Source organism: Chionomys nivalis, chromosome 12 (genome assembly GCF_950005125.1).
Source record: "Chionomys nivalis chromosome 12, mChiNiv1.1, whole genome shotgun sequence".
Taxonomy (NCBI): domain Eukaryota; kingdom Metazoa; phylum Chordata; class Mammalia; order Rodentia; family Cricetidae; genus Chionomys; species Chionomys nivalis.
In genome coordinates, this window is record NC_080097.1 from 2,564,695 (window position 1) to 2,590,811 (window position 26,117).

Sequence of the window (26,117 nt, forward strand, 5' to 3'; positions counted from 1 at the left end):
AGAAATCTGCCTGGCTCTGCCTACCAAATGCTCGATTAAAGGTGTACGCCACCACCACCTGGCTTCGAAAATTAAAATTTAAATAAAATATGTTTGAAAAAACTCAGCTATCCCCTGCTCTAGCTCACTACCTCTCGCACTGACCAGCACTCGCTAGCACTGCTTACTCTCCACAGCGTCCCCCACTGCACTGTCTCAGCAGATGACAACACAGGGTCTTTGCTGTCTTGCTCACCATCCATCCCCACAGCTGCAACACCACTTGGCAACAGTGACCTTGCAGCACTTGTTGCAGGAAAGAAAAGAATTATATGGTTTAACTCCCAAGGTAATCCTGAGAAGCAGGTGCTGCCCTCTTCAAACTGGCACTCTAAGGAAAACGAGGTTTAATTTAGAGAATGCATTGCTTGTGCAGGGTAACAAACACCTTAGCTTAGGTATCCCTGAAAGGGAAGGTCGGGCAGAGGCTCAGGGCCGCAGGTGGTTCATGTTGGAATGTGATCCCAAGGGCAACGTGAAGGGCAAGGGAAGGAAATGAGGGAAAGTCCATGTAGAGACCATGATCTCGTCCCTTCTGTGTCTCTCAAGCCTCATCAGAGAAGCTTCTATTAGCAGTAGAGGGCAATTAACACAAAACACAACTAGCCACGGCTCAGAGAATAAAAGACTGTAGAATGTTCGGCCCTAAAGGAAGCATGTATGCCCTCCCCTTCAATACCAAGGCTCAGAGATCACCGAGAAAGAGGGGGCAGAGAAAGTGTAAAAGTCAGAGGTGGCAGATGGCTAGGAGAAAACCATGTGTTCTGAACTCAGCAGAGCAGTTGAATACATGAACTCGAGTGTGAGACAGCAAAGCTAAGCCAGATCAAACCCCAGTAACAGAGAAACTGGGCCCACAGTCCCACCCCTAATGGTACAGCTATTGGCAACTGTTAGCCACTGAGCGAAGGGGCAGTTTTCTCTGAGTGTGGCCCCTGGTGTGGACAGCTCCAGCAGAAAACCTAACGTGGTCCCTGATGTGGACAGCTCCACAGAAACCAAGCATGGCCCCTGGTGTGGACAGCTCCAGCAGAAACCGAGCGTGGCCCCTGATGTGGACAGCTACAACAGAAACCGAGTGTGTCCCCTGGTGTGGACAGCTCCAGCAGAAAACCGAGCGTGGCCCCTGATGTGGAGAGCTCCAGCAGAAACCGAGCGTGGCCCCTGATGTGGAGAGCTCCAGCAGAAACCGAGCGTGGCCCCTGATGTGGACAGCTACAACAGAAACCGAGCGTGGCCCCTGGTGTGGACAGCTACAACAGAAACCGAGCGTGGTCCCTGGTGTGGACAGCTCCAGCAGAAACCAAGGGTGGCCCCTGGTGTGGACAGCTCCAGCAGAAAATACCTAAGAGTGTTTCCACAGCACAAATATCTTGAAGGGTTTTGCTATTGATGTTCCTTGTTAAAGGTCACAAATCTGGGCAGGTAAGGAAGAAAAGATGAGTCTAGGAAGAGCTGAGAGCTAATTATTAAATGGAATTTCCAGCTTAGGGGGCGGTGTTCCTGAACACCTCATTCCAGACTCCGCCCCTGAGATGCCTGGGACCACGCCCACCATCTCTTTAAGACCCAGCCCACAGACCTGACAGTGTACTACTCTATTCTGTCTCCCGCCTTCCTGAGACTCACCAGGGTGTGCTCTGCTTTGCACTGCTCTGTTTATTAAATCTGGATTTATTAATTCAGTTTTAGTTAGCATATTGCATCGGCAGTGGAAGAACCCAGCAACTGGGGATTCAACACTTAACAATTATGAACAAAACATGTTGTACAAGACTCTCAAAGAACTAGTAAGCTTTTTTAAGACTACATTATCAGGTTGGCTCCCACCAAGTGAAAGATCAGCGAGGACGTTATAAGAAGCTGCATAAAGGTATCTGGAGGTATCACCCAGGAAGGGGCCTTTTTCCATCACCTTCCACCCTTCAATAGTCTAGACTGGCCTCTGGGGTGGGGGTGGGGAGACCCTACTGGAGGAAGGAAGAAGTGAGCACAATCAGAGGTTGACCAAATGGCACCCAGGGGACAGACGGAATGAGAAAGGAGGCTGAGCAGGCAGAAAGGGTGCATGGGAAGTGGCCGATGGCAGTCACGCCAGTGGCAACCGATACAACCATATCTTATGTTAAATACCATGCAGCATACCGTGAGTACCTTGCTGCAGATAAAGAGAAAGACGTGTGTACAGCCACAAAAAGCACTAACACCTTACAGTGGTGCATGTCAGTAACAAGTAAATGCAGTTCTGCATGGAGACAGCACAAAGAATACAGACTGCAGAAAGTGTAACCGTGTGACGGATACACACTAATGCTGAAACCATCAAAACGACAGCTCCAGTGTTGATACGAAATGCACCCCAGAGGCTGTTGACAGACAGGCCCCCATGCAGCAGTATGAGGTGACTGGGTGATATGGAGCTGGACTAATCTCCATCCCTGGGTTGGGTCAGAGCTGAACAGCCTGTTATAGAGGTGTGACCTTGCCCTGCTGTGGAATATTAGTGTAAAATGTGCTACATTTGTTTATGCCGTGGGATATTTGTTTAGTGATGCAAAAATGTGTTACATTCTTTTAACGTTGTATTTGTTTAACTCTGTGAAGCTGTGTTACGCTGCCTGTCTAAAACACCTGATTGATCTAATGAAGAGCTGAACAATCAATAGCTGGGCAGGAGAGAGATGGGTGGGGCTGGCGGGCAGAGAGAATAAACAGGAGAAATCTAGACTTGGAAGAAGAGAGAAGAGGAAAAGGAGAAGGAGAGGAGGACACCAGGGACCAGCCTCCTAGTCACACAGGCAGCCACAGAGCAGGCGCAAAGAGAGGTATATAGCATAGAGAAAGGTTAATGCCAGAGGAAACACAGACAGGATAAGTTAAGAAGAGCTGCTAGAAACAGGTCATGCTAAGGTCGGGCACTCATAAGTAAGAGTAAGCTCTGTGTAGGAGCCAGGTGGTGAGCCCCAACATCCTCCATCTCTTCTCTCCTTCTTCCTTCCCTCACCAACACTCCCACCTTACACTTCTCCCCCCATCTTTCCACCTATCATTTCTGGCTGCCATGAAGCAAACTCCTCCATCACATTCTCACCACCATGGTAGTGCCTCGCAAAGCCCAAAGGCAACGGAACCAGCTGACCACATTCTTACACACACACACACACACACACACACAGAGACACGCAGGCACGCGCACACACATTCGCACGTGCATATGCTCACATGTACACGCTCGCATACGCACACGACACTGAAGACTCGGGCCACAGCAAGTGCCATGGATATGCACAAAGACTTCTTTATCACAGGGATGCTCTCCTTGCATTGTCTGTATTACTGTGAAAACAGAGTCTGTAAATTTCCATTTCCGGAAGGAAAATGGAAAATTATGTTCTGTGCGGAAGATGGAGTGACATTCAACAGTAACAAATGGGTAGTATAAAAATACTTCATGCCTTAAAAAGATGTTCCTAAAAATAGTGTCAAATGGCATTATAATACAGTCCTTTAAAAAACAGCACAAAAATAGATGTTTTGTAAAGCATCTACCAAAATACTAACAATGACAATTCATGAGATGTTTTGCTTTTCACACAAATCTATTTTGATTTAAAAAAGTAATTTTTAACTAGCTACTTATTCTGGGAAAAGTTCACCATATCCTCACACCCAGAGCTCAGGCATGTCGCTAGCTAGCTTCCTGTCTGTGAGTGGGATCAGAAAGTAGTTTGTACATCAGAGCCCAAGCAGTAAACAAACACGCTTTTAAAAGTCGTCTCTCTGACAGACATCTCTCTACCTTAGAAGACAGGAAAGCTATGGCTGAAGGAACAGACCACGCACTAATCTGAGTCAAAGGGATCCATCTATGGCAAACATGGCACAAAACACCACAGTTAAGACTTCTTTGGGGCCATTTGGCTCCTACTTCTCTTTGGTATGATCGAAGCTCACCACCATTATTTGTGGCAATTAATACCACTCGGGCTGAGGGGGTGTGACCATGAAACAGTAAGTGTAATGGCTCCATTTCCAGAGGATATCTCATGACGCTACCATCCTGATAAAAGGCCTTCCTGTGTCTCCTGACTTCTTTATCACCTGGAGGGAGGAATTCACCGCTCACAGAAATGGGCTAGAAAGTTTAAGTAACTTGTCCCAGGTCACAGCTTGATAGTAAAGGGGCTGCTATTTGAACCCGGTCCTGCCTGACTATAATAAAAAACATGTTTCTAATGTCTATCAAGAGAATATATTTTTTATATTTACTCTTACACTTAGAGTAAAATTTTGATCTTCAACAAGTCAAACATAGAAAACCATGACTCATAAATCCCACTCCTAGACACATATCCAGAACAGTGAAGCTGAGACGTGAGTGCTTAAAGCAGTGTTGTCGTAACAGGTAAGGCACAGCCAAGTGACCACCAACAACTGAAGACGTAAACAAGACACACTCCACACAATGCAGCACTGCTGGGGGAGAGGAGTGGTATCCCGGTGCCTGCTACCATCATGGGCAAACCTCACAGCACGATATAAACACAAGTAAATGCTTTAAAAGGCTGGAAGGAGAAACCTGCTGTGTGAATTTTCCCTGAATATTTTGAGCACTGAAGACACTAACCACAGGTTTTGCTTAACCATGTGGGCTGCTACAGAAGGGTGCTAGCTGCAGACACAACGGGGAGCAGCAGCCTGGTAACTCTGCCTGCCCCGTCTGGCCTGCAAAAGTACATGTCAAAAAACCCAGTGTGGTTCACACCCTTCAAGCAGGGCCACCAAGCCCCACCACAAACACTCATCTTCCCATTAATGACTGTTTAACTAGTTGGTAAAGTTCTTGGGGTTCCCATAAAAAAGGGATCATTTAGTATCTCACAAAGTAACTTTCTCACAATTTTTTTTTTTTTATGAGAAAGGGATTAAACAAATGCAAGGTGTACAGCGAGCCTCCCACAAGGAGAGGTGCCTTCAGCTTCCTCCAGTTCCCAGGCCACTCAGCATCCTGGGAAGGATCCTGAAAAACTTGTCTCCGGTGACCATGTTGCAATTTGACTAATGTGTGCTTCTGGTGACCAATTCCACGGAGACCACTCTAAGAGTGCCCAGAGGCCAAAGGGTCCCGGTTTATTATGGCTACACTCATCTCCCAAATGGTCAGAAACAAGACTGGAAGCCATCATGGACGATCTTTTGTCCCTTATGCACTGGGGAGAATTTCGTGATACAAGGCACCTGCCTCACTGCTGCTCCTTACACAAGTGCCCAGGCAGACCCTAGCTGCTCTACCAGTGATTGTATCAGGAAAGTAAACAGGATAAAAGTGCTGAGAAGGTTCTAGAGTTTTCAAAACAAAACAAAAAAAAAACAAAAAAACAGGAACGAGAACTTGCCCTCAAAAGGGCGTTTATCTAAAACACATAGACAGGATGAGTTGAGGGCAGAGGCAGTAAGTTTTTTTTTTTTTTTTTTTTTTTTGTTTTGTTTTGTTTTTGGTTTTTCGAGACAGGGTTTCTCTGTGGTTTTGGAGCCTGTCCTGGAACTAGTTCTTGTAGACCAGGCTGGTCTCGAACTCACAGAGATCCGCCTGCCCCTGCCTCCCAAGTGCTGTGATTAAAGGTGTGCGCCACCACCGCCCGGCAGTAAGTTTTAAAGGGTGTTCTCAGACAGCAGTGCAGGCTGAGGCCAGCTCCCAGGTCAAAGAAATGTGCATCAGGCACTGCAGCCGCATCAGGCACTGCAGCCGCATCAGTCACTGCAGCTGCATCAAGCACCGCATCTTACTCGGGGCTACCACTGTGCTCAACCCTAGCTGTGCTCAATGCCAGTCTAGTCGGCTTTATGTTCACTGGGAGACTCAATGTAAACACTCACCCCTTCATTAGTCATAAAAGGCAGTGGCTGTTAAGTGTGCTAATCAGGGGAGAAACATAGTTACAATAAAAGAACTGTAAAGTGAGGGGGTAAGGACACGCATGTTTCTTAAACACGGGGTAAGCCCTTCGACGGCAGACACAGCTCACAAAGGAGAGTCAGCCCTCTAAATCAGACCTGTGGCTTGCCCATCCCCCATCTGTGGACTCACTGCTGAGGTGGGTATCCATCAGCAATGCCAGCTTAGGACATGGCTGAAACTCTCAGACCACAGTCCATGAGAATGCTACAGATGAAAACCTGGGGCATGCCAGACATGCCAAGGACCGCTTCAGACATTCAAACACTCAGCACCTCACCCGAAAAGGAAGGTCAGGCAAAGACACAGAGCTACAAGCACATGCTAGGACATCAGAGGAGACACCTTCGCCCACTTGAAAAGACCCACGTGAAACACGCGTCTGCGGGGTAGAGAAGCCTGAGTCTGACTGGAGAGCTTGGGTGATGTAAGGACCCATTCTCTGTGAAAATTCAGAGGGCATCAAGCTAGAAACCACTGGAGTCGGCTTCTACGTGACCTCCTAGTACCTTACCGGTCTGTGAGCGGAAGGAAGAAAGGTCCCACTCAAACCTCAACACCAAACAAGTTAAGCGTCAAATGCAGAGAGAGGGGAAACAAATTCCAGGCTGACAGTGGAGCGGGACCCTTGTCCAGCTGTTCTGAGATGACAGCCCCCGAGACACCAGAGACGTGCACCCTTTCAGATGAAGCCGGGGCTTAGGGAAGCTCTGGGTGCAGCTCCCCGCACAGTGCACTCTGCCCGGCAGGAGCGCTGCAGAGGCCGCCCCGTTCCAGTACCTTCTGGTATGTTAGTTACGAGTTCCCACACTGTAACTTGCATGCATAAATTTTAAAGAGTTCTCTATCACTACATTAAAAGAGTCATTGGTAATTGGAGATGCTAACTGCAAAAGTAAACACGCTTCTAACAGAACTGTCACTCTAGTCTACTAACTTTATTGTTGGCTAAAAAATCCTGGCCTGCATCCTGCTCTCTGTTATGATGGGAAGCTGATCTATTAGACAGGTGTTTATACGAACACTCTGAGACTTCTCTTTGATATAGCTGTGACTAAGGAAGACTAAAGAGTCTTTACTGCTGGGCCCAGCGCTGTCTAAAGCTACCTCCAGTAAGAGCGATGCCACAAGCACATCAGTGGGCCACTTGGGCTGTCCATAAAACCCTCCCAAGCCTACTCCCCCACACTCTTTCCCACAAACAGCCTGACTAGAAAGAAGGCTTGCCGGAAATCCTACAAAATTCTACAACAGAAGCAGCACATACAGGGCTGGAAGTCTCCAAGGAGAAGAGAGCATGGGGTGACTTCAAATTTCAGAAAAGATAATAGAGAGGGCAACAGGGAAGAGAGCAGGACACTGGAGATGACAGGGAGGGACAGGGAAGAGAGCAGGACACTGGAGATGACAGAGAGGACAGGGAAGAGAACAGGACGCCGGAGATGACAGAGAGGACAGGGAAGAGAACAGGACACTGGAGATGACAGAGAGGACAGGGAAGAGAGCAGGACACTGGAGATGACAGGGAGGGACAGGGAAGAGAGCAGGACACTGGAGATGACAGGATACAGGGAAGAAAGCAGGACACTGGAGATGACAGGGAGGGGACAGGGAAGAGAGCAGGACACTGGAGATGACAGAGAGGACAGGGAAGAAAGCAGGACACTGGAGATGACAGGGAGGGACAGGGAAGAGAGCAGGACACTGGAGATGACAGGGAGGGACAGGGAAGAGAACAGGACACTGGAGATGACAGAGAGGGGACAGGGAAGAGAACAGGACACTGGAGATGACAGAGAGGACAGGGAAGAGAGCAGGACACTGGAGATGACAGAGAGGACAGGGAAGAGAGCAGGACACTGGAGATGACAGGGAGGGACAGGGAAGAGAACAGGACACTGGAGATGACAGAGAGGACAGGGAAGAGAGCAGGACACTGGAGATGACAAGGAGGGACAGGGAAGAGAGCAGGACACTGGAGATGACAGAGAGGACAGGGAAGAGAGCAGGACACTGGAGATGACAGAGAGGGACAGGGAAGAGAGCAGGACACTGGAGATGACAGGGAGGGGCAGGGAAGAGAGCAGGACACTGGAGATGACAGGGAGGGACAGGGAAGAGAACAGGACACTGGAGATGACAGAGAGGACAGGGAAGAGAACAGGACACTGGAGATGACAGAGAGGACAGGGAAGAGAGCAGGACACTGGAGATGACAGAGAGGACAGGGAAGAGAGCAGGACACTGGAGATGACAGAGAGGACAGGGAAGAGAACAGGACACTGGAGGTGACAGAGAGGATACAGGAAGAGAGCAGGACACTGGAGGTGACAGAGAGGATACAGGAAGAGAGCAGGACACTATAAAGAAAGAACTTCACTCAGAAATGAAAGTCAGAAGAAGAGCTGAGCCCACCCAACTGGGACAGCTATCAAGTTCTCAAAGCCACCTGTCAGCTCCTACCCAACCTCTGAGCCTTATATGGAAACAAGCTCGTAAGTCTTATGCACTGAAAAGGGTCTATAGTCTGCCTGAGGTTTGAGAAATAGCCCTGCTCAGTGAAAGGGTCTACCGCAAAAGAAGACTCACTTTAGAGCAAAGAACCAGTCACATGGTACTAAACAAGACGGGCCAGGCAAGCAGCTGGATGGAGATTGAGTGGCCTGGCTGGTCACATGCTTGACTAGCATGCATGAAGACTGGGGTTCCATTCCCCAGAAAATTATCAACCAGGATGGCAACACCATGCCTATAATCCCAGGACTCAACGGGGGAAGGCAGGAGGGTCAAACACTGGTCATTCCAGCAGGTTAAAGCAGGGGAGTCTACCTGGGACATGAGACTGTCTCAGAGAAAAGCTGGTGGAGAGTCGGGAAGACGGCTCACTGAGCACTGGTTGCCCTTGCAGAGGACATGGGCGTGGGGTGGCTCATAAGCACCTGGAACTCCACTCCCAGGGATCTGGTGCCCTCTGTCCTCCGTAGGCACTTGTGCACACGGTGTACATACTGACAAGTGGGCACACACAGAAATACTGAAGTCCACAACCCGTGACCTCACGTAAGAGTTTACTCCAGCAGGTGCCACGGAAACAGAGCAAACAGAAAATGCCAAGGAAGGTGACGCAGGAGTCAAGGAGCAGCAGCAGAGAAGCGGGAACCAGAAACGGCACAGAAAGAGACCGCTGGGCTCCTGTATGCCTTTCAGGGCGATCTTCTGTCACGAGTGATCCTGACCCTTGGATCCACAACACATACACAATCATCGGAATGTTAGGAGATCTAGTGACTTGTTTTCCACATAAAAATCAACCCAGGGAAGGCTGGCGATTGGACCACTTTGGAAACACAGAGCCACTATATGACACATGCTTAGGAATTTGTTCCTGGGCTGATTCTTTTCTGTTGTTGTTTATTTTTGAGACAGAATGTCACTGTGTAGCCCTGGAACTCACAATGGGCTCACTGTTCATTTTCATAGTAGAATCTACTGATTATGCCAAAAATTGATCAATTAAAAAATATTTGTGTGTATTCTTTGAAATTATAAAAATAGTATGTAAAATACAAAAATCAAAACTGTAAGGTGAACGGCTAAACCACACACAAAAAAGTAAAAAAGATTCACTATAACAGCTCAAGAACTGCAGGTTCTTGAAGAGAACAAGGAAGTAACATTTAACGTGTCCATTGATGAAACTGTTTAAATTATCATGCTCAACGGTTACAAGTGTGCAGTGGGGAAGACCCGCCGTCCATGGCTGACACACGCAGAGGACACAACTCTCCACGGCTGACACACGCAGAGGACACAGCTCTCCACGGCTGACCCACGCAGAGGGCACAGCTCTCCACGGCTGACACACGCAGAGGGCACAGCTCTCCACGGCTGACAGTGCACAGGACACAGCTCTCCACAGCTGACACACACAAAGGACACAGCTCTCCATGGCTGACACACGCACAGGACACAGCTCTCCACAGCTGACACACGCAGAGGACACAGCTCTCCATGGCTGACACACACAGAGGGCACAGCTCTCCACGGCTGACACACGCAGAGGACATAACTCTCCACGGCTGACACACGCAGAGGACACAGCTCTCCACGGCTGACACACGCAGAGGACACAGCTCTCCACGGCTGACACACGCAGAGGGCACAGCTCTCCACGGCTGACACACGCAAAGGACACAGCTCTCCACGGCTGACACACACAAAGGACACAGCTCTCCATGGATGACACACGCAGAGGGCACAGCTCTCCACAGCTGACACACACAGAGGGCACAGCTCTCCATGGCTGACACACGCAAAGGACACAGCTCTCATGGCTGACACACGCAGAGGACACAGCTCTCCATGGCTGACACACACAAAGGACACAGCTCTCATGGCTGACACACGCAGAGGACACAGCTCTCCATGGCTGACACACACAAAGGACACAGCTCTCATGGCTGACACACGCAGAGGACACAGCTCTCCATGGCTGACACACACAGAGGACACAGCTCTCCATGGCTGACACACGCAGAGGACACAGCTCTCCATGGCTGACACACGCAGAGGACACAGCTCTCCATGGCTGACACATGCACAGGACACAGCTCTCCACGGCTGACACACGAAGAAGACACAGCTCTCCATGGCTGACACACGCAGAGGACACAGCTCTCCACGGCTGACACGCACAGAGGACACACGCTTCCCATCCCAGTCTGGCTGTACAGACCAAGAACTGTACAACGTCCCATTCTTTGCTCCTATAATTTCATAACTGTGATTATTCTTTGTGGGTGACTTCAAGAATATGACCACTGCCATAGCACACGCCTTTAGCCCCAGCAGGTGGGAGGCAAAGGCAGGTGGATCTCTGTGAGTTCGAGGCCAGCTGGTCTACATAATGAGTTCCAAGTCAGCCAGAGCTACACAGAGACCCTGCCTCAAAAAAAAAAAAACAGGTTGTGACTGGTGAGAGGTGGGTGGTGGGTTAAGAGAACTGGCTGCTCTTCTAAAGAACCCAGGTTCAATACCCAGAACCCACATGGCAGCTCATTTTCTCTAACTCCAATTCCAGTTCAACACCCTTTTCTGGCCTCTTTGGGCAACCAGAAACACATATGTGCACAGACATAAATGCATCAAGACTCCCATACACATAAAATTTTAAAAATAGGAATTTTATAAAACAAATAATAAAGTTGTCCTTTAAAAAAGAAAAAGAGCTGGGCAGTGGTGATGCACACTCTAATCCCAGCACCCGGGAGGCAGAGGCAGGTGGATCTCTGAGTTCAAGGCAAAGAATGTGACCATGGGCTCAGGGTATAACCCAGAGGCAGAGCGCTTGCCTGGTATTCACTGGAAAACAACTAACCAACAAACAAGTCAAGGAGGACAGAAAACAGCGAGGTGATCCTAACTTCCAGAGGTATTCAGTTTGATGGTTTCTCCATGGAAAACACTGAAGGGAAACATTGTCGGGGGAGAAAATACCATGAGCATTCAAACCTGTGATTTCATACATGTAGCACTGTGTCTCAGAGAAGAGCACACACCGTGCATAGCCAAGGAAAAGCTGCAGCCAAGCTATCGGTGCTGTTTACATGGGAGGGCAAGAGACTGCGCAAGACATCTGTCTGACTTCAGCAAGCATGCTTCAATTCAAGACAAAACCAAGTTCACAAGTCAGCTTTAGGGATTATTAATGTGGATAAATTCACTTAAGGTTAAAACTTTAAAGTGAAATCCATGACATTAATACTTGCCACAATTTTGCTTTCAGAAATGTTTACATACAGGAGAGGATGGAAGGAGAAATAAGGTAAAAGCAAAGATGTCTGCTGAAACCTCAAAGAACTGAGTTATTGCACTTACCTAGAGTTATACACAGTGTGTATGTGTGTGTGTGTGTGTGTGTGTGTGTGTATGCACGTGCACACGCTTTTTGTCATATGTTTTATTTATTTACTTTTGGTTTTTCAAGACAGGGTTTCTCTGTGAAATAGTCCTGCCTGTCCTGGAACTCACTCTGTTGACCAGGCTGGCCTCTAAATCACAGAAATCCCCCCGCCTTTGCCTCCACTGCCCAGCTAATATGTACTTTTATCAAATGAAGCTATGCCCACTTGGCTGACAGTACTCCCCACTTTCTGACAACCACAAGACCAGGCATGAGAAGCATACGTGCAAACTTCTGGCCAGGGTAGTCCAAGTGACTCCCAAAACAACGCCATCTCCCCAGTGCAAAAACGACTTTTTTATTATGGGTTTGCTAAGGGCCTTCGCAGTATTAATTTTCACTGCCAATCATTAAATAACAGTACAGACAAATATTAGTGCCTAGTCTTTCCACTGTGCCATGCTGTACTAAAGAGACTCGGGGGAGGTAGTCAAACAGGATGGTAACAGAACACATAAAAACTTAAGAAAATGTCTAGGGCTGGAGAAGACGGCTCCGTTGCTACAGTGTCTGCTTTGTGCAAGTGTGTGCCAAGCTCGATCCCCATTAACGTCTGTAACCCTGGAGATGCAAGTGGAGAACAGAGGCAGGAGGATCCCTGGAGTTAACGGGCAGCCAAATGGATGAGCTCCAGGCTCAGTGCAAGACTGCCTCCAGAGATAGAGACCAGCTGAGGAGGACACCCGACACGTGCACACTCACCATATGCAAACATGTGTGCACACACAGAAACATCTGGAGATACGGGTAAGACACACCTGCACATATATTTCATACATCTATGAAATATCCAATGAATTAAAATAAAATGAGGATTTAATTATAATTCTCATGTGTTCTTTTAAAACTTCAAGCCCTCTTGGTACCATTATTTCCAAAACATTTTCCCAAAATGCTAGGATAAACTACTTATCAAGTTCCCAATATCAAAATTACATGTAAATGCATCTTAAATCACCTGAGGAAAGGCAGGCTCTACTTTCAGTACTGAAACTGAAACTGACCCAGGCTGAGCATGCGGCAGGTGGAGGAAGGAAAATGTAAATGAGTGGGGAAAGGAAACATGCCCATGCATGCACGTGCGCACGCGCACACACACACACGCACACGCGCACACATGCACACACATGCACACGCGCACACATGCACACACATGCACACGCGCACATACGCACACACACATGCATGCACGCGCACACGTGCACACGCGCACATAAGCACACACTCACATGCACACACACATGCATGCACACACAAAATATATCGTGCAAAGTTCTAGCCAGGACAACCTTCTCTGCTGGTCCTGGTCCTGCTGCAGGAAGAGGGAGAGGAGGGTGGAAAGTGTGCAATGGAGGGGAAGAATCTCGGTCAAATCTCAGCTCTCCCACAGACCAGCTACAAGATCCTCAGATGATTCTCTGAGACCGTGCACTGGCTGGCAGTGAGGAACAACAGCTTCATGACCCTCACAGGTAGCTGGGGGATTAAGTATAGCAAGTACAGCAATCTTCTCTATCAAACTGCTTGTCAGGTTCTAATTCAGTACCAACCTTAAGGGCTGGAATTTGGCACTATGTGCCAAAAGTTCTAGCAATGCACTTTACTATGTTTTATTTAACTCTTATTTTTATTTTTAAGACAGACCCCAAGCTGGCCTCAAATGCCCTAGGTAACAGAGGATGACCCTGAACTGGTGATTTTATGCGGCGCTGGGAATGGTCACATCCTCATGCACCTTAGGTGAGTGCTCTATCAGCCTGGCACAGCCTGGTCTACTTTACCTTCCAGGAACATTTTCAAATCAAGATGCTCTCAGCAGAGCGGAGGGGCCAACTCTCACTATTCAAGAACGGCACACGGTTTATAGTAAATGGGAAAGCCAAACACCACAAAGAAACAACACACGCAATCCCAACTGCACCATGAAGATTGTGTTGGACCCAAGCATGGTGGCGTGTTCTGTTAATCCCAGGACATAGTCACAGGAGGCTCTCTATGAGTTCCAGGCCAATCCAAGACTGTATTATGAAACTTTGTCTCAAAAAGCAAAAGCCAAAAACAACAAAATAAAAGAAGATTCTATTGGGTGAAATAAAATCATACACAAAGCAATATTTGAATTTGGCAAATTTGTTTTTTATTTATTTAGTGGTTATTCAGTTCCCAGTTGGAAAAAAAATAGAATCAGCCCCCAAATATCAGTAAATGCCACTTATTTATTCTTAGTAATTTTCTACACTTTAGAAATTTGATGAACATATATTTGTTTTATGACAATAAAGTCAGCTATTTTACAACAAAAGCATAAATATGTAGGAAAAGAATAGATAAATAAAACTGATAACTGTGTCTCTAATTTCCATATTTTCTAAAGAGTGGCTAATCCCAATTTTCAGTGTAAAGAAACATCCTTCCCTAAGTTTCTCCCATTCTGCTTAATGTCTCATTTTTTTTTCTTTTTAGCTAAAACTTGTAAATAAGTCATATTATTTCTTGGCATTTCAGAGTACAGTCCTAAAGCTTTTATGAAATAAAACCAAGAGAGCACCTGACACATGACTATACATTTGGTCTCGGGCCACTATTAAACTAAACTCTGGGAACCCAGAAGAGTGACTGGCCCTCGGAAATGGTCTTTAAATAGCTACCTGTTAAACCATTAGACAGAAAAGTGAAGGAACAGCCTGTGGACAACCCAGACTTGATTAGAACAGCTCAGTCGGGCGGTGGCGGCGCACACCTTTAATCCCAACACAAGGGAGGCAGAGACAGGCGGATCTCTGTGAGTCCGGGACCAAGTTGGTCTACGAGAGTTAATTCCAGGACAGGCTCCAAAGCTACAGAGAAACCCGGTTTCGAAAAAAACAAAAACAAACAAACAAAGAAAACCCAGCTTCCTACACTTTGCTGACAAAACACAGTAAACAGAACAGTAAAGATAAGCTGTCCTGGTCTACGTCCTGCTGCCGTGATAAACACCATAACCAACTCCTGGTCTACATCCTGCTGCCGTGATAAATACCATAACCAACCAGCTGGAGCCCAAAGGGCTAATCTGGTTTGCAGGTCACAGATCTCATGGAGTAATCACGGAGGGAAGCCCGGGCAGGAACTGAAGCGAGGACTCCAAGTACTGGACTGTTTCCAGGCTCACACTCGGCTAACTTTTTTATATAGCTTGGCCCACCTGCCCAGGTACGGCACTGCCCACAGTGGGATGGAGCCTCTTATTCCAATCCGCAATTAAGAAAATGCCTCACAAACCTGGGCCTAGTAGTGCAGGCCTTTAATCACTGCACTTGGGAGGCAGAGGCAGGCAGGCCTCTGAGTTCAAGGTCAGCCTGGTCTACAGAGCTAGTTCCAGGACTGTCAGAGCTACACAGAGAAACCCTGTCTTTAAAATGAAGAAGAGGAGGAGGAGGAGCAGGAGGAGGAAGAAGAAAGGAGAGAAGAAAGAACAGATGAAGGAGGGAGGGAGGGAGGGAGGGAGGGAGGGAGGGAGGGAGGGAGGGAGGGAGGACAGGCCTCACAGACAGGCCTACAAACCAATCGAAGGGAGGCAATCCCTCAACCGAGGTCCCTCTTCCAGATGTGTCAAGTGAACAACTACGGCACCAAGTGTCCACTAACGCACTAGAACACAAGAGCAGCTGTCTATCAAAAGGGTTAGCACCTCACCAAAATACAGACTAAACCAGCATGTCCAGTCCAAAGTGGGGAAGAGGGAAGGGACGGTGCACTGTTAATGCAGCGAGCTGGGTACTGTGAGCTGCTGCAATGAGCCTCTCTCTGTGCCACGGCACCGATCATCTGAGATGTGAGCACACGACTACATAGCTGGTCAATTTCACTATGATTACACTAAGTTCTGAGAACATGGTTTTATCCTGACAGAGCAGGAATAAATGTTCATCATCACGTGGGGACAGATATTCAGGTTCCTGAAGCAGATGGGGGCTCCAGGCCCAGAGACTGGACTGAGGAGTCACGTGACTTATGTCCACACCAAGATTAACGTCAATGGGCCTTCACCAAACCTAACTGGGCTCCCAAACAAATCATGTGAACTGCGGACAGATTTGCTCAAGGGTAATCACAGTCCAGCTGGGCACTGCGTCCCTCACGCTACACTGACCAGTCCAGGGCGGTGCCACCATGTGCTGTCAGAATGCTGTCAGCACGACTCCTTGGCGTCTTCATCTTCAAAGGTCTGAATCCAGCTGTGTTTCACTCAGGTTCACGCAGCCATCTAACCACACAAAAATTCTTTCATCTACTCCTACTATGCCTCTCTTGCGGGATATTTGATCACGCTGTATGAAAGACACCTTCTGACTGTTTTTTTTGTTTGTTTGTTTTTTGTTTTGTTTTGTTTTTTCGAGACAGGGTTTCTCTGTAGCTTTGGTGCCCGTCCCGGAACTAGCTCTTGTAGACCAGGCTGGCCTCGAACTCCCAGAGATCCGCCTGCCTCTGCCTCCCGAGTGCTGGGATTAAAGGCATGCGCCACCACCGCCCGGCCTGATTGGTTTAATAGAAAGCTGAACATCCAATAGCTAGGCAGGACTTTCGAGGAGGGAGGGGGAGAGAGAGAGAGAGAGAGAGAGAGAGAGAGAGAGAGAGAGAGAGAGAGGGGACCTGGGGTGGTGGAGAGCTGGTGTGAGGTATTTGTCAGCAAAACACGAAGGGAGTTGGACATATAGTATGGAGGAGAGGTAACGAGCCATGTGGCAGATTATAGATTAATATAAACGGCCTAATTTAAATTATAGGAGCTAGCTGGGAACAAGCCTAAGCTAGGGTCAAGCTTTCATACTTAATTAGAAGTCCCTGTGTCATTATCTGGAAGCCAGCTGTCCAAAAAAAAGTCTGATGCACTCATGCCTTAGTTAGCTCACTATGGTGTGATTAAAATAATAACAATAAAAATAACCAGAAGCCACTGCAGAGGATGGGGATTATTTCACCTTACAACTCTCAGGTCACACTCCATCGCTGAGGAAAGTCAGGGCAGGGACCGGGAGACAGGAGCTAACGCAGAGGCCATGGAGGTGCTGCTTGCTGGCCTGCTCCCCATGGCTCACTCTGCCTGCTTTCTTACAGAACCCAGGACCACCTGCCCAGGCGTGGTACCACCCTCAGCGGGCTGGGCCCTCCTGTAGCAATCATTAATCAAGACTCGCCTCAAAGACTCGCCTCAAAGACTCGCCTACAGGACATCTGAGGGAGGCATGTCCTCTTGTGGAACGACTCCAGGTCTGTGTCAACCTGACAAAAAATTAACCAGCACAGCTCATTACCTCAAAGAATGCAGGCTTTGCCCTCCATGACACACTGGAACTGCTGTCCTAACGTAATGCCAAATCCAGCACTCTCTGTAGGTAGAAAAGACACTAAGTAGACATGTTCAAGGGGAATGAAGAGATGGGGGAGGGGGAGCAAGAAATAGGCCAAAAATCAGAGAAGAGTCCTCTAAGATGAGGACTCCAGAGGGGTCGAGCAACTCATGCCTGCAACCCCATCACCTAGGAGGCTGGGGCGAGATCGCTGTGAGTGTGAAGCCTGTCTGGGCAGAATGAGATTGCTGAAAGGGGAAAAGAAGAAATACAACAACCATCATGGCAGTAGGAAGCACCATCTGAAGTTCCAGAGGGACGGCTCAGCAGTTAGAAAGCATTGCTGCCCTTGCAGAGGAACCAGCATTCGGTTCCCAGCATCCCTACAGTGGCTCGCAAACATCCACAACTCCAGTCCTGGGGAATCTGATGCCTCCTCTCACCTCCTCCGGCACCAGCCATGTCCGCAGTGCACACACGTACGCACAGGCAAATCATACACAGAAAATAACATTTGAAATCTCAAAAGGAGAGGGACAGCACCACTGGATGTCACATGCCACTGGACATTTTGTCCAGAGCAGCTTTGGCGGTGTGGTGGGACAGCCTCACCACAGCCAGTATCATCAAGAAGCTGCAGAGAGCTAGAGAGGGAAGGGAGGCGGGATGCTGCGGGAGGCGTGGAGACGGGCTTCCATAAAGACCTGTTAGGAAGGGAGCACTCAGCAGCTGGGCCATGGGATGCACGGTCATCAGAGATGTGTGTTTCCTATTTACAAGAAAAACTCAGAAGAGACCACTTCACCCTTACACTTACCAAACATTTACCTGGGCAAAATAAAATCTAGGGGCTTTTTTTATCAAGGCGACCTCATTGTCCTTTCTATCATGAGGGTTCTGAAGGACAGACAGTCTCCTTCACACAGCAAAGATGCATCCCCAAGTCAAGTGGGGGAGCAAGTGAGAGGCTCCCAGCTCTGGGAGTATCCCAAGAGTCTCTGAGGAATCCACAGGAGAGCATCAGCTCTGCCTAGGTCCAGGTCTGTTCTCTCAGAGGAGGAGGACCAAAAAACGGAAAAAGGCAGCTTTGAAAAGAGAAAGTGAGGGGGGGATGGGGGGGCGGAGGGGGGGACAGCTGAATGTGAACAGAAACAAGCAGGAAAGTGAGGGAGTACTCGGTGGTTTGGGGGGTTTTCCTGGGGGGAGGGAGGCTGTGCTGCTTTGTTTCTTTGGCTGGGCTGAGTGTGAGATGTGGAGAGATGTGGAACAATCTTGAAGCCAGAGATAAAATGGAAAGAGCACACAGGGATGGCCAAATCTAAGACACTTAACCGAGAAACTGCCTAGAGCTCAGCCTGGATCAGACACCAAAGTTAACACTCGGCTGGAGTCTTATTGAACATGCACAGCCAGCCAGGAATAGCCGTGGCTGGGTCTAAATGAGATTGCAAATGAAAGACTGGGTACATCACAGAGAAGTGCTGAGCAAGGGCTGACAGGACCAGGAGGACCCTGGGCTGGGGATGGGCTATCACTAAAAAGGGACAGCATGAGAAGCTGAAGGATGTGCACTTACAGTAAAGACGGCGGGTCAGGCTAAGCCACAGACAAGATGCCCACCACTGCCTGCTCTGCGGGCTCCTCTGCCCATCCTGCACACACAGAATGCCGGAAAGTGCTATCCTCGCTCCTCTAACGCCACTTACTGCTTTCAGCACTGCACCCCAGTCGCTCCCTGAGTGTCTCCTGTGTCTCCACCCGGACTCTGAAGACACTTCGACACTCACCTTCCAAACAAACAAGCTTCTCGTTCTCTGCATTCCCCACTTTAGTGAGCAGTAATCCAAGATTATAAACCGTCACCTCGATCCCTTCTCCTCCCCTCGCTCTAAAGTGTTTGATTGACACACTACCCAGCTCAACACCTTTGTTTTCATTCCTCCCTATGCTGTGTATACCGACTGGTTTTTGCCAACTTGACATAAACACAGACACATCTAGGGAGAGGGTCTCAAGTGAAGACTTCTGCCTCCATCACATCAGCTTGTAGGCAGGCCCAGCCCCCATGGGTGGAACAAAGGAAGCTGAGCAAGTCACGGACTACAAGTAGCAAGCAGCACTCGCACGGTCCCTGCCTCGGTTTCTACTACAGCCCCCCGACTTGAGCTCTTGTCCTCCATGTGGCCTATAAGCTGAAATGAATAAACCCTTTCCTCCAAGTGGCTGTCAATCACAATGTCTTTTTATCACAGCAGTAGGAACTAGGACACTGTTCTCAGTGTTACCATCTTAATCAGGCCTTCGGCATCTCCCCACAAGACCGGCTGTTCTCCCTCCCTTCCTGCGGGCCCATCTCTCGCCTAGATGCTCGTTTAACTGACTCTTGGGGAAAGCCTTGAAAAGGACAGATTTCAGAAAGCTGAGAAGGGAGTCCAGATTTCGGTAGCCAGATCAGCCCTTCGGAAGGTAACTCTGAGACGGGACCCAGAAAGGCACGTAAACACACTCCGCACTGGCTGGAAACTTCAGCTCCGCGGCTGGAAACCACTCCCATTTTCTTCCCACCGTGAGAAGCAAACCTTGTCGCCTCCTCCTCCAGCACCTCAGGACTCTTCACGCTCACGTGCCCCACTGGGTCCTGTCCAACAGCATTAACAACGCCCCAGACTGTCTCTGAACGTGAGCTCTCCCGTGACCCATTCGTGAAATGCATCTCCAGCTCACCGTCTCTCTGCATCCTACTCACTCCTTGGTCACCGCAATCTCACTCATCTCCATGACGACGGGACAAGCTGTTCTGGAAAGGTTCTGGGAGTGCCCCTTCCCTCCAAAAAGACCACTTTTCGGACTTGGTTTTGAACCTTGCCAGCGTTTGTCTATGAACTGCTCCCTCCCTTGAATCTTCACACACATGCACACACACCATCCTTGGCCGCTCCTTGGCCAGCTTCCCCAACTCCACTGCTTCTCGGTCACGGACATTCTAACGTCTACAGGTTGTGGCCACAGTTCCTGTCGCACCTTACACTGCCCTCTGAGGACTTCACCTCAGGACTGCTCACTCCAGCCATCAACAAGTCCCTAGTTCTTTACCTCTTGCCTCTTGACCTTGACCTGCCGTGTTGGGCCTAACAAACTTCCACCTCATATCAATCAATATCAGCTCAAATACTGCTTCTTGCAAGCAAGTCACTGTTGGGCCTAACAAACTTCCACCTCATATCAATCAATATCAGCTCAAATACTGCTTCTTGCAAGCAAGTCATCTCCCCTACCAGACACCCTGCGATAAACACACTGCCCTGAGCACAGCTGTCCTTCTAGACACGGAATTCCTTGGGAACTAGACCAGGATGGAATACATCAAACACGTAATTAGTGTTTGCTGTGTGCGTCATACATAGCAAATCTACACGGTGATGCGAATAAGCAATGAAAACACATATTAATAAAATGACCGCATGTATGATTCCATGCAGACTGCAGCCACAGGACTATGTGAGTAACGGTGATGCGAATAAGCAGTGAGAACACGTATTAATAAAATGACCGCACACATGATTCCATGCAGACTGCAGCCACAGGACTATGCCTCCTTCAGAACGCTGCACACAATCTGCCGCACCTGCATTCATCTTCATGCACGCTGCCTCCTTTCTCCAAAACGATTTTCTGTTGCAGATATTCGTTGACACTGTAAAGATGTGTGTGTCTCTGCCTAAGGCACCTTCTGATTGGTTTAATAAGAACTAAATGGCCAATAGCTAAGCAGGAGAGATAGGTGGGACGTCGGGCAGAGAGTGGAATCTAGGTGCTTGAAATATGCCAGCCTGATTTGGGCACACAGAATGGGACAGAGGTAAAAGTCATGTGGTAGAATGGAGATTCATAAAAATATGGGTTAATTTAAGTTATAAGAGCTAATTCAAAACAACTAAGCTAAAGGCCAAGCTTTCATAATTAATAATACGTCTCCAGGCCATTATTTGGGAGTGCTGGCAGCAGAAAAGAAAAGTCCAACTACAGCTTACATGCCTGGCTCCTTTACGCACCCAAGGCTTCTTCCCTACACACAGCGCGGCAGTGCGCTGTAACTTTCACCTCTGCCTTGACTGCATGTGACACCCTTGGGAAGCTTTAGCTACTTATCAATCTATTTCATGGTGGATTCCTTTAGTCTCCACTTTACCATCTAGATAAACCACACACGGTTTCAGAAGGTACCCAACAGACACCTGCTGAATGAACGGGGTACCCAACAGACACCTGCTGAGTGGATGGGGGTACACTAACAGACACCTGCTGAATGAACGGGGTACCCAACAGACACCTGCTGAGTGAATGGGGGTACTCAACAGACACCTGCTGAATGAACGGGGTACCCAACAGACACCTGCTGAGTGGATGGGGTACCCAACAGACACCTGCTGAGTGGATGGGGTACCCAACAGACACCTGCTGAGTGAATGGGGATACTCAACAGACACCTGCTGAATGAACGGGGTACCCAACAGACACCTGCTGAGTGGATGGGGTACCCAACAGACACCTGCTGAATGAACGGGGTACCCAACAGACACCTGCTGAGTGGATGGGGTACCCAACAGACACCTGCTGAGTGAATGGGGTACCCAACAGACACCTGCTGAGTGAATGGGGGTACTCAACAGACACCTGCTGAGTGAATGGGGTACCCAACAGACACCTGCTGAGTGAATGGGGATACTCAACAGACACCTGCTGAATGAACGGGGTACCCAACAGATACCTGTTGAGTGGATGGGGTACCCAACAGACACCTGCTGAATGAACGGGGTACCCAACAGACACCTGCTGAGTGGATGGGGTACCCAACAGACACCTGCTGAGTGGATGGGGTACCCAACAGACACCTGCTGAGTGAATGGGGGTACTCAACAGACACCTGCTGAGTGAATGGGGTACCCAACAGACACCTGCTGAGTGAATGGGGATACTCAACAGACACCTGCTGAATGAACGGGGTACCCAACAGATACCTGTTGAGTGGATGGGGTACCCAACAGACACCTGCTGAGTGGACGGGGGTACTCAACAGACACCTGCTGAGTGAATGGGGGTACCCAACAGATACCTGCTGAATGAGTGGGGTACCCAACAGACACCTGCTGAGAGAATGGGGGTACACTAACAGAGACCTGCTGAGAGAATGGGGTATGTTGTAATAAGAGCTGCAGGGCTGCTTCCCACTGCCACCCGGTTAGCTTTACCCGAAATAATTACTACTAATCAGATTTCTCCTGCTTGCGTGTGCGTGTACGTGTGAAAGTTGATGTTGGATGTCTCCCTCAATCACCCCTCCACCAATTTATTAATGTACTTATTTTTGGGGTTGCACGATCTCCCACGGGACTTGGAACTTAGCAGCTTAGCCAGACTAGCTGGCTAGCAGCCCTGGGGATCCTCCTGTCTCCCCCTCTCATTGGCAGGGTTACAGACACACACCGCCATGCCTGGTTTTTACCTGGGTACTGGAAATTAGATCTTCATGCTTCCCGTGCAAGCATCTTACCTGCTGAGCCACTCTCTCACTTTTTAACACTGATGTATATGTTTGGTGTTAAAGGATGCCTCAACGTGCCAAAAACAACTAAACCGAAGAAATTTACTGCCAGTGTCATATCCACCTACAAACTGTAGCTCTAGAAAAGGCACACTACCTTATTCCTCCAACCAGTGGTTTGAAGATGAACTCACTAGTAGCTCTGACGGATTCTGGGGCCAATATATGAAGGGTTCCATTAATCAGCCATGAAATATGACGGAATCGTAAATAAACATTAAACCCACTCCAAAGCCTAAGGAGAGATGGGAGGATGATTTAGGATGATGTCGTTGTCTCTGGCAGCTATTCACTCAGCTCTCTGAACGACTCCTGACATTCACAACAGAACGCACTTTTTCTGGAGATGCCAGGCACTTCTGTGCTCTGGCAACAGTAACTTGGTATGCGGAGATGGGAAGTACCAACAGCGATAAGTAACTGCGAATTGAAGCTTGTTCAGTTTGCTACTGGTGTGTATCAGCGCCTAATCTCAACACTATGTAGTTAAGAGTCCACTCTCTCCAAAGTCAATTCAACACAGTGGGTGTGGGGGAAAGGTGTTTCGGAGGCTGAAACTTCTCGGCCTTCTACCTCCTGACCACCGCTGACACTCCAGGCGGGTGCAGCTGATCACATCCAGGAGCAAAGTGTGCGCTCTGTCGCCAAATGACTTCCTTTAAAGCGCTTTAGTCAGTTTTCTGGCTCCCCAAAACTCTTCAGGGACAAAGGGGAAGAAGTACACGAGAGTTAAAACTAAGGGAACAGGCAGATCTTGGAGGGGAAGGTAAAATTCACACGTTCCGGGAGTCAGGTGGGTCCCAAAGCTGCTCGTATGAATGAAAGGGGAGAGGGAAGCGGGCAGGATTCCTGCGTCGCCCCGACGGGGATGTCGTCCAGCCCCGCACTAGAGCCATCAAGGGCGTGCGTGGGCCCGGGCCACGAGAGCAGCGGGGCTGCCGGCCGGACCCCAACTGCCCAGCCCACCTGCAGCAGGACAGGAGCTGCTGCGCACCGTGCCTCGGGAGGTGCCGGGAACCGACTAGACGTGGCGCCCCCCTCGGCCTTCGGGGCTGCGGCGGGGACGGCACCCGCTGCCGCCCCCAAGAACTGCCAAGGCTCGGACGCGGGACGCAAGGGGCCCCCTAGCCTTTTGCAAAGCCGAGTTCCCGGGGCCCCCAAGCCAGGTCCGGGAAGTGCCCAGGACGGAGCGAAGAGAGCCCCAAGGATGGAGAAGCCGGTACTCACAAAGCCCACTGGAGCCGGTGCTGGTGAACATGGTCCCGCCGGGCCGGAGCCCCCACGGGGCGTCAGGGGCAGGGGAGGCGGAGGTGGAGAGCCCCCAGCGACCGCGCAGGCGCACTCTCAACCCGAGAGCAAAGTCGGCCCGGCGAGGCGCTCCCGAGCCGCCAGGAGGAAGGCGCATGCGCGGCCTGTGGGGCGAGCACCCTCGGCCGGAGTCCTCCCCTTCCTGCTAGGACCGGAAGTGCGTGCGGGAGGGCGGTCGGTTCGCACGCGCCGATCGTTCCAGTAGTCCCGGCTGGTTTGGGAAAGGCGTCTGTAGACGCCAGGGTTCCCCGTGCGGAGCTTCTTCTCGCAGGACGGCGGTGGCAGTCGGTCCTTCCGCAGTAGAGTACCGGGTCGTTCTCGAGACCCTGACCTTTACCAGGGCGAGCCGGCCTCGGTTTGCACGCATGCTCAGTACCTCCGGGCAGGCCACGGGGCTCAGCGAACCTGGGTCTGAGAAAATAGTTTGAGCTTCCGGTGACCCGCCGTAGAAAATTGTTTTTAATTTTTTTTTTAAGAATATGTACTATAGGGAAGTTGAAAGGACATGCCACAGAAGTATGGGCAGAATGCTTTCAAAAAATCTTGAGAATTTTTAGGATTTGGCCAACATGTTTAGATTTGTAAAATACAACATAGCTTTAGTTCAGTAAGTCAAAGTATTCACATTATTCCAGAACGTAGAGGCGTGAGTGATTTTTATGCCTATTAGCCATTATGTTTAGTTGATTCATAAGCGTGAAGTACATTTAACTTTGTTTTCTTCCAGTTATTTTTTTTTCTTGCCGGAAATGATTGTCCCAAGGTTTGTGATGTTTGCTGCCGCTGATACCCACAAAATCTGTAGCCCACATGAGAGTGATTCTCGACCTGTGCGGGGGTTCCTGGGGGTGCGTAAGGGTGTACAGAAAACCGGAACCATGTTTGTAGTAATGCTAGAACGTTTACTTTACTTGTTCGTCTATGAGTCGTAGGGTCTTCCAGTTAACCAGTGCCTGGCAAAACGTCTGCAACTGCGAGGCGAAGAAGTAGACGTTAAGGCCGGTCCCTAGCTGCCGCTAATCTTAAAGAAGCTCTCATTTAAACTTTGGCATTGCATGAAAAAGGGGGAACGATACCTACTTAATCTAAAAGGGCCACGGAATACTTGCTTTTCCAAATCCAGATCTCTTCTGGGTGAGCTTTCCTTAATGCACTCCTTCCAAAACAGACCACAGCAAACTAAAACGGGAAGTTCACAGGAAGTCCTACTGAGCCAGACATCAAAGGCATTTTTCCTTAAAATGGTTTCCCTTGGAGAGCACCCGGTGTCGGAACTGAACATTTGAGTGTGTAATGGACCTTTTTGTCTATTTTAACTAAGAAATGACCGTCAGATGATGAAATAAATAGAGATGACAGAGGTAGTTTATAGAGATTTAGGGGAAGTTTCAAAGTCATATTATTGTCTTGAAGTTTTGTTTTGGAATTTCATCTTATGTGCTTAAGTCCTATATATTATTGATATTTACAATATCACCTTTATAAAAGGTGACTAGCCAATAGGAACAAATTCAAAGGCGTGCCTCGTTCTGTTGAACGCTGAGAAGTGTTGAGAAGGATCTGGGTGAAATCTGAGGCGATCGAAGCTCAGCTGTGAAACGAACAGCAGTCACAAGTTTTGTTGCAGTTGAACATAGTGACTGGTATCAAAATGAAAACTTGGCCGTCTACAAGTGCACGATTCGTAGGGATGAAAACACTGAGGGGAAATTTTATTTCCCCACATGCCAGCAATGGAGTAGCTGAAACTTGAAAGCTGGAAGCTATTCCGCAGGAGCCATTGTTTCCTCTTCCAGTGTCAGTGTGCAACATCCGAGCAGCTGGTCCGCTGGCCGCCTGGGCTTATGAACAACCAAAAGGTAGCAGCAGCCACCGGGAAAGTCGGTGAACCATGGTCGACAGCCCGAGCCACCAAAA

General features: G+C 49.0%; 1 protein-coding gene across 1 annotated transcript in view; it reads right to left on the reverse strand.

Annotated features, from left to right (window-relative positions):
• The window catches only part of Ubac2 (UBA domain containing 2), a 149,421-nt gene extending 125,149 nt beyond the window's left edge, over positions 1-24,272 (reverse strand). The window contains exon 1 of the mRNA XM_057786303.1: positions 24,120-24,272. Coding sequence (XP_057642286.1) covers positions 24,120-24,150 — 31 coding nt within the window. The 5' untranslated portion in view covers positions 24,151-24,272. The remainder of the gene's footprint in view (positions 1-24,119) is intronic.
• Positions 24,273-26,117: the final 1,845 nt, after the last annotated feature.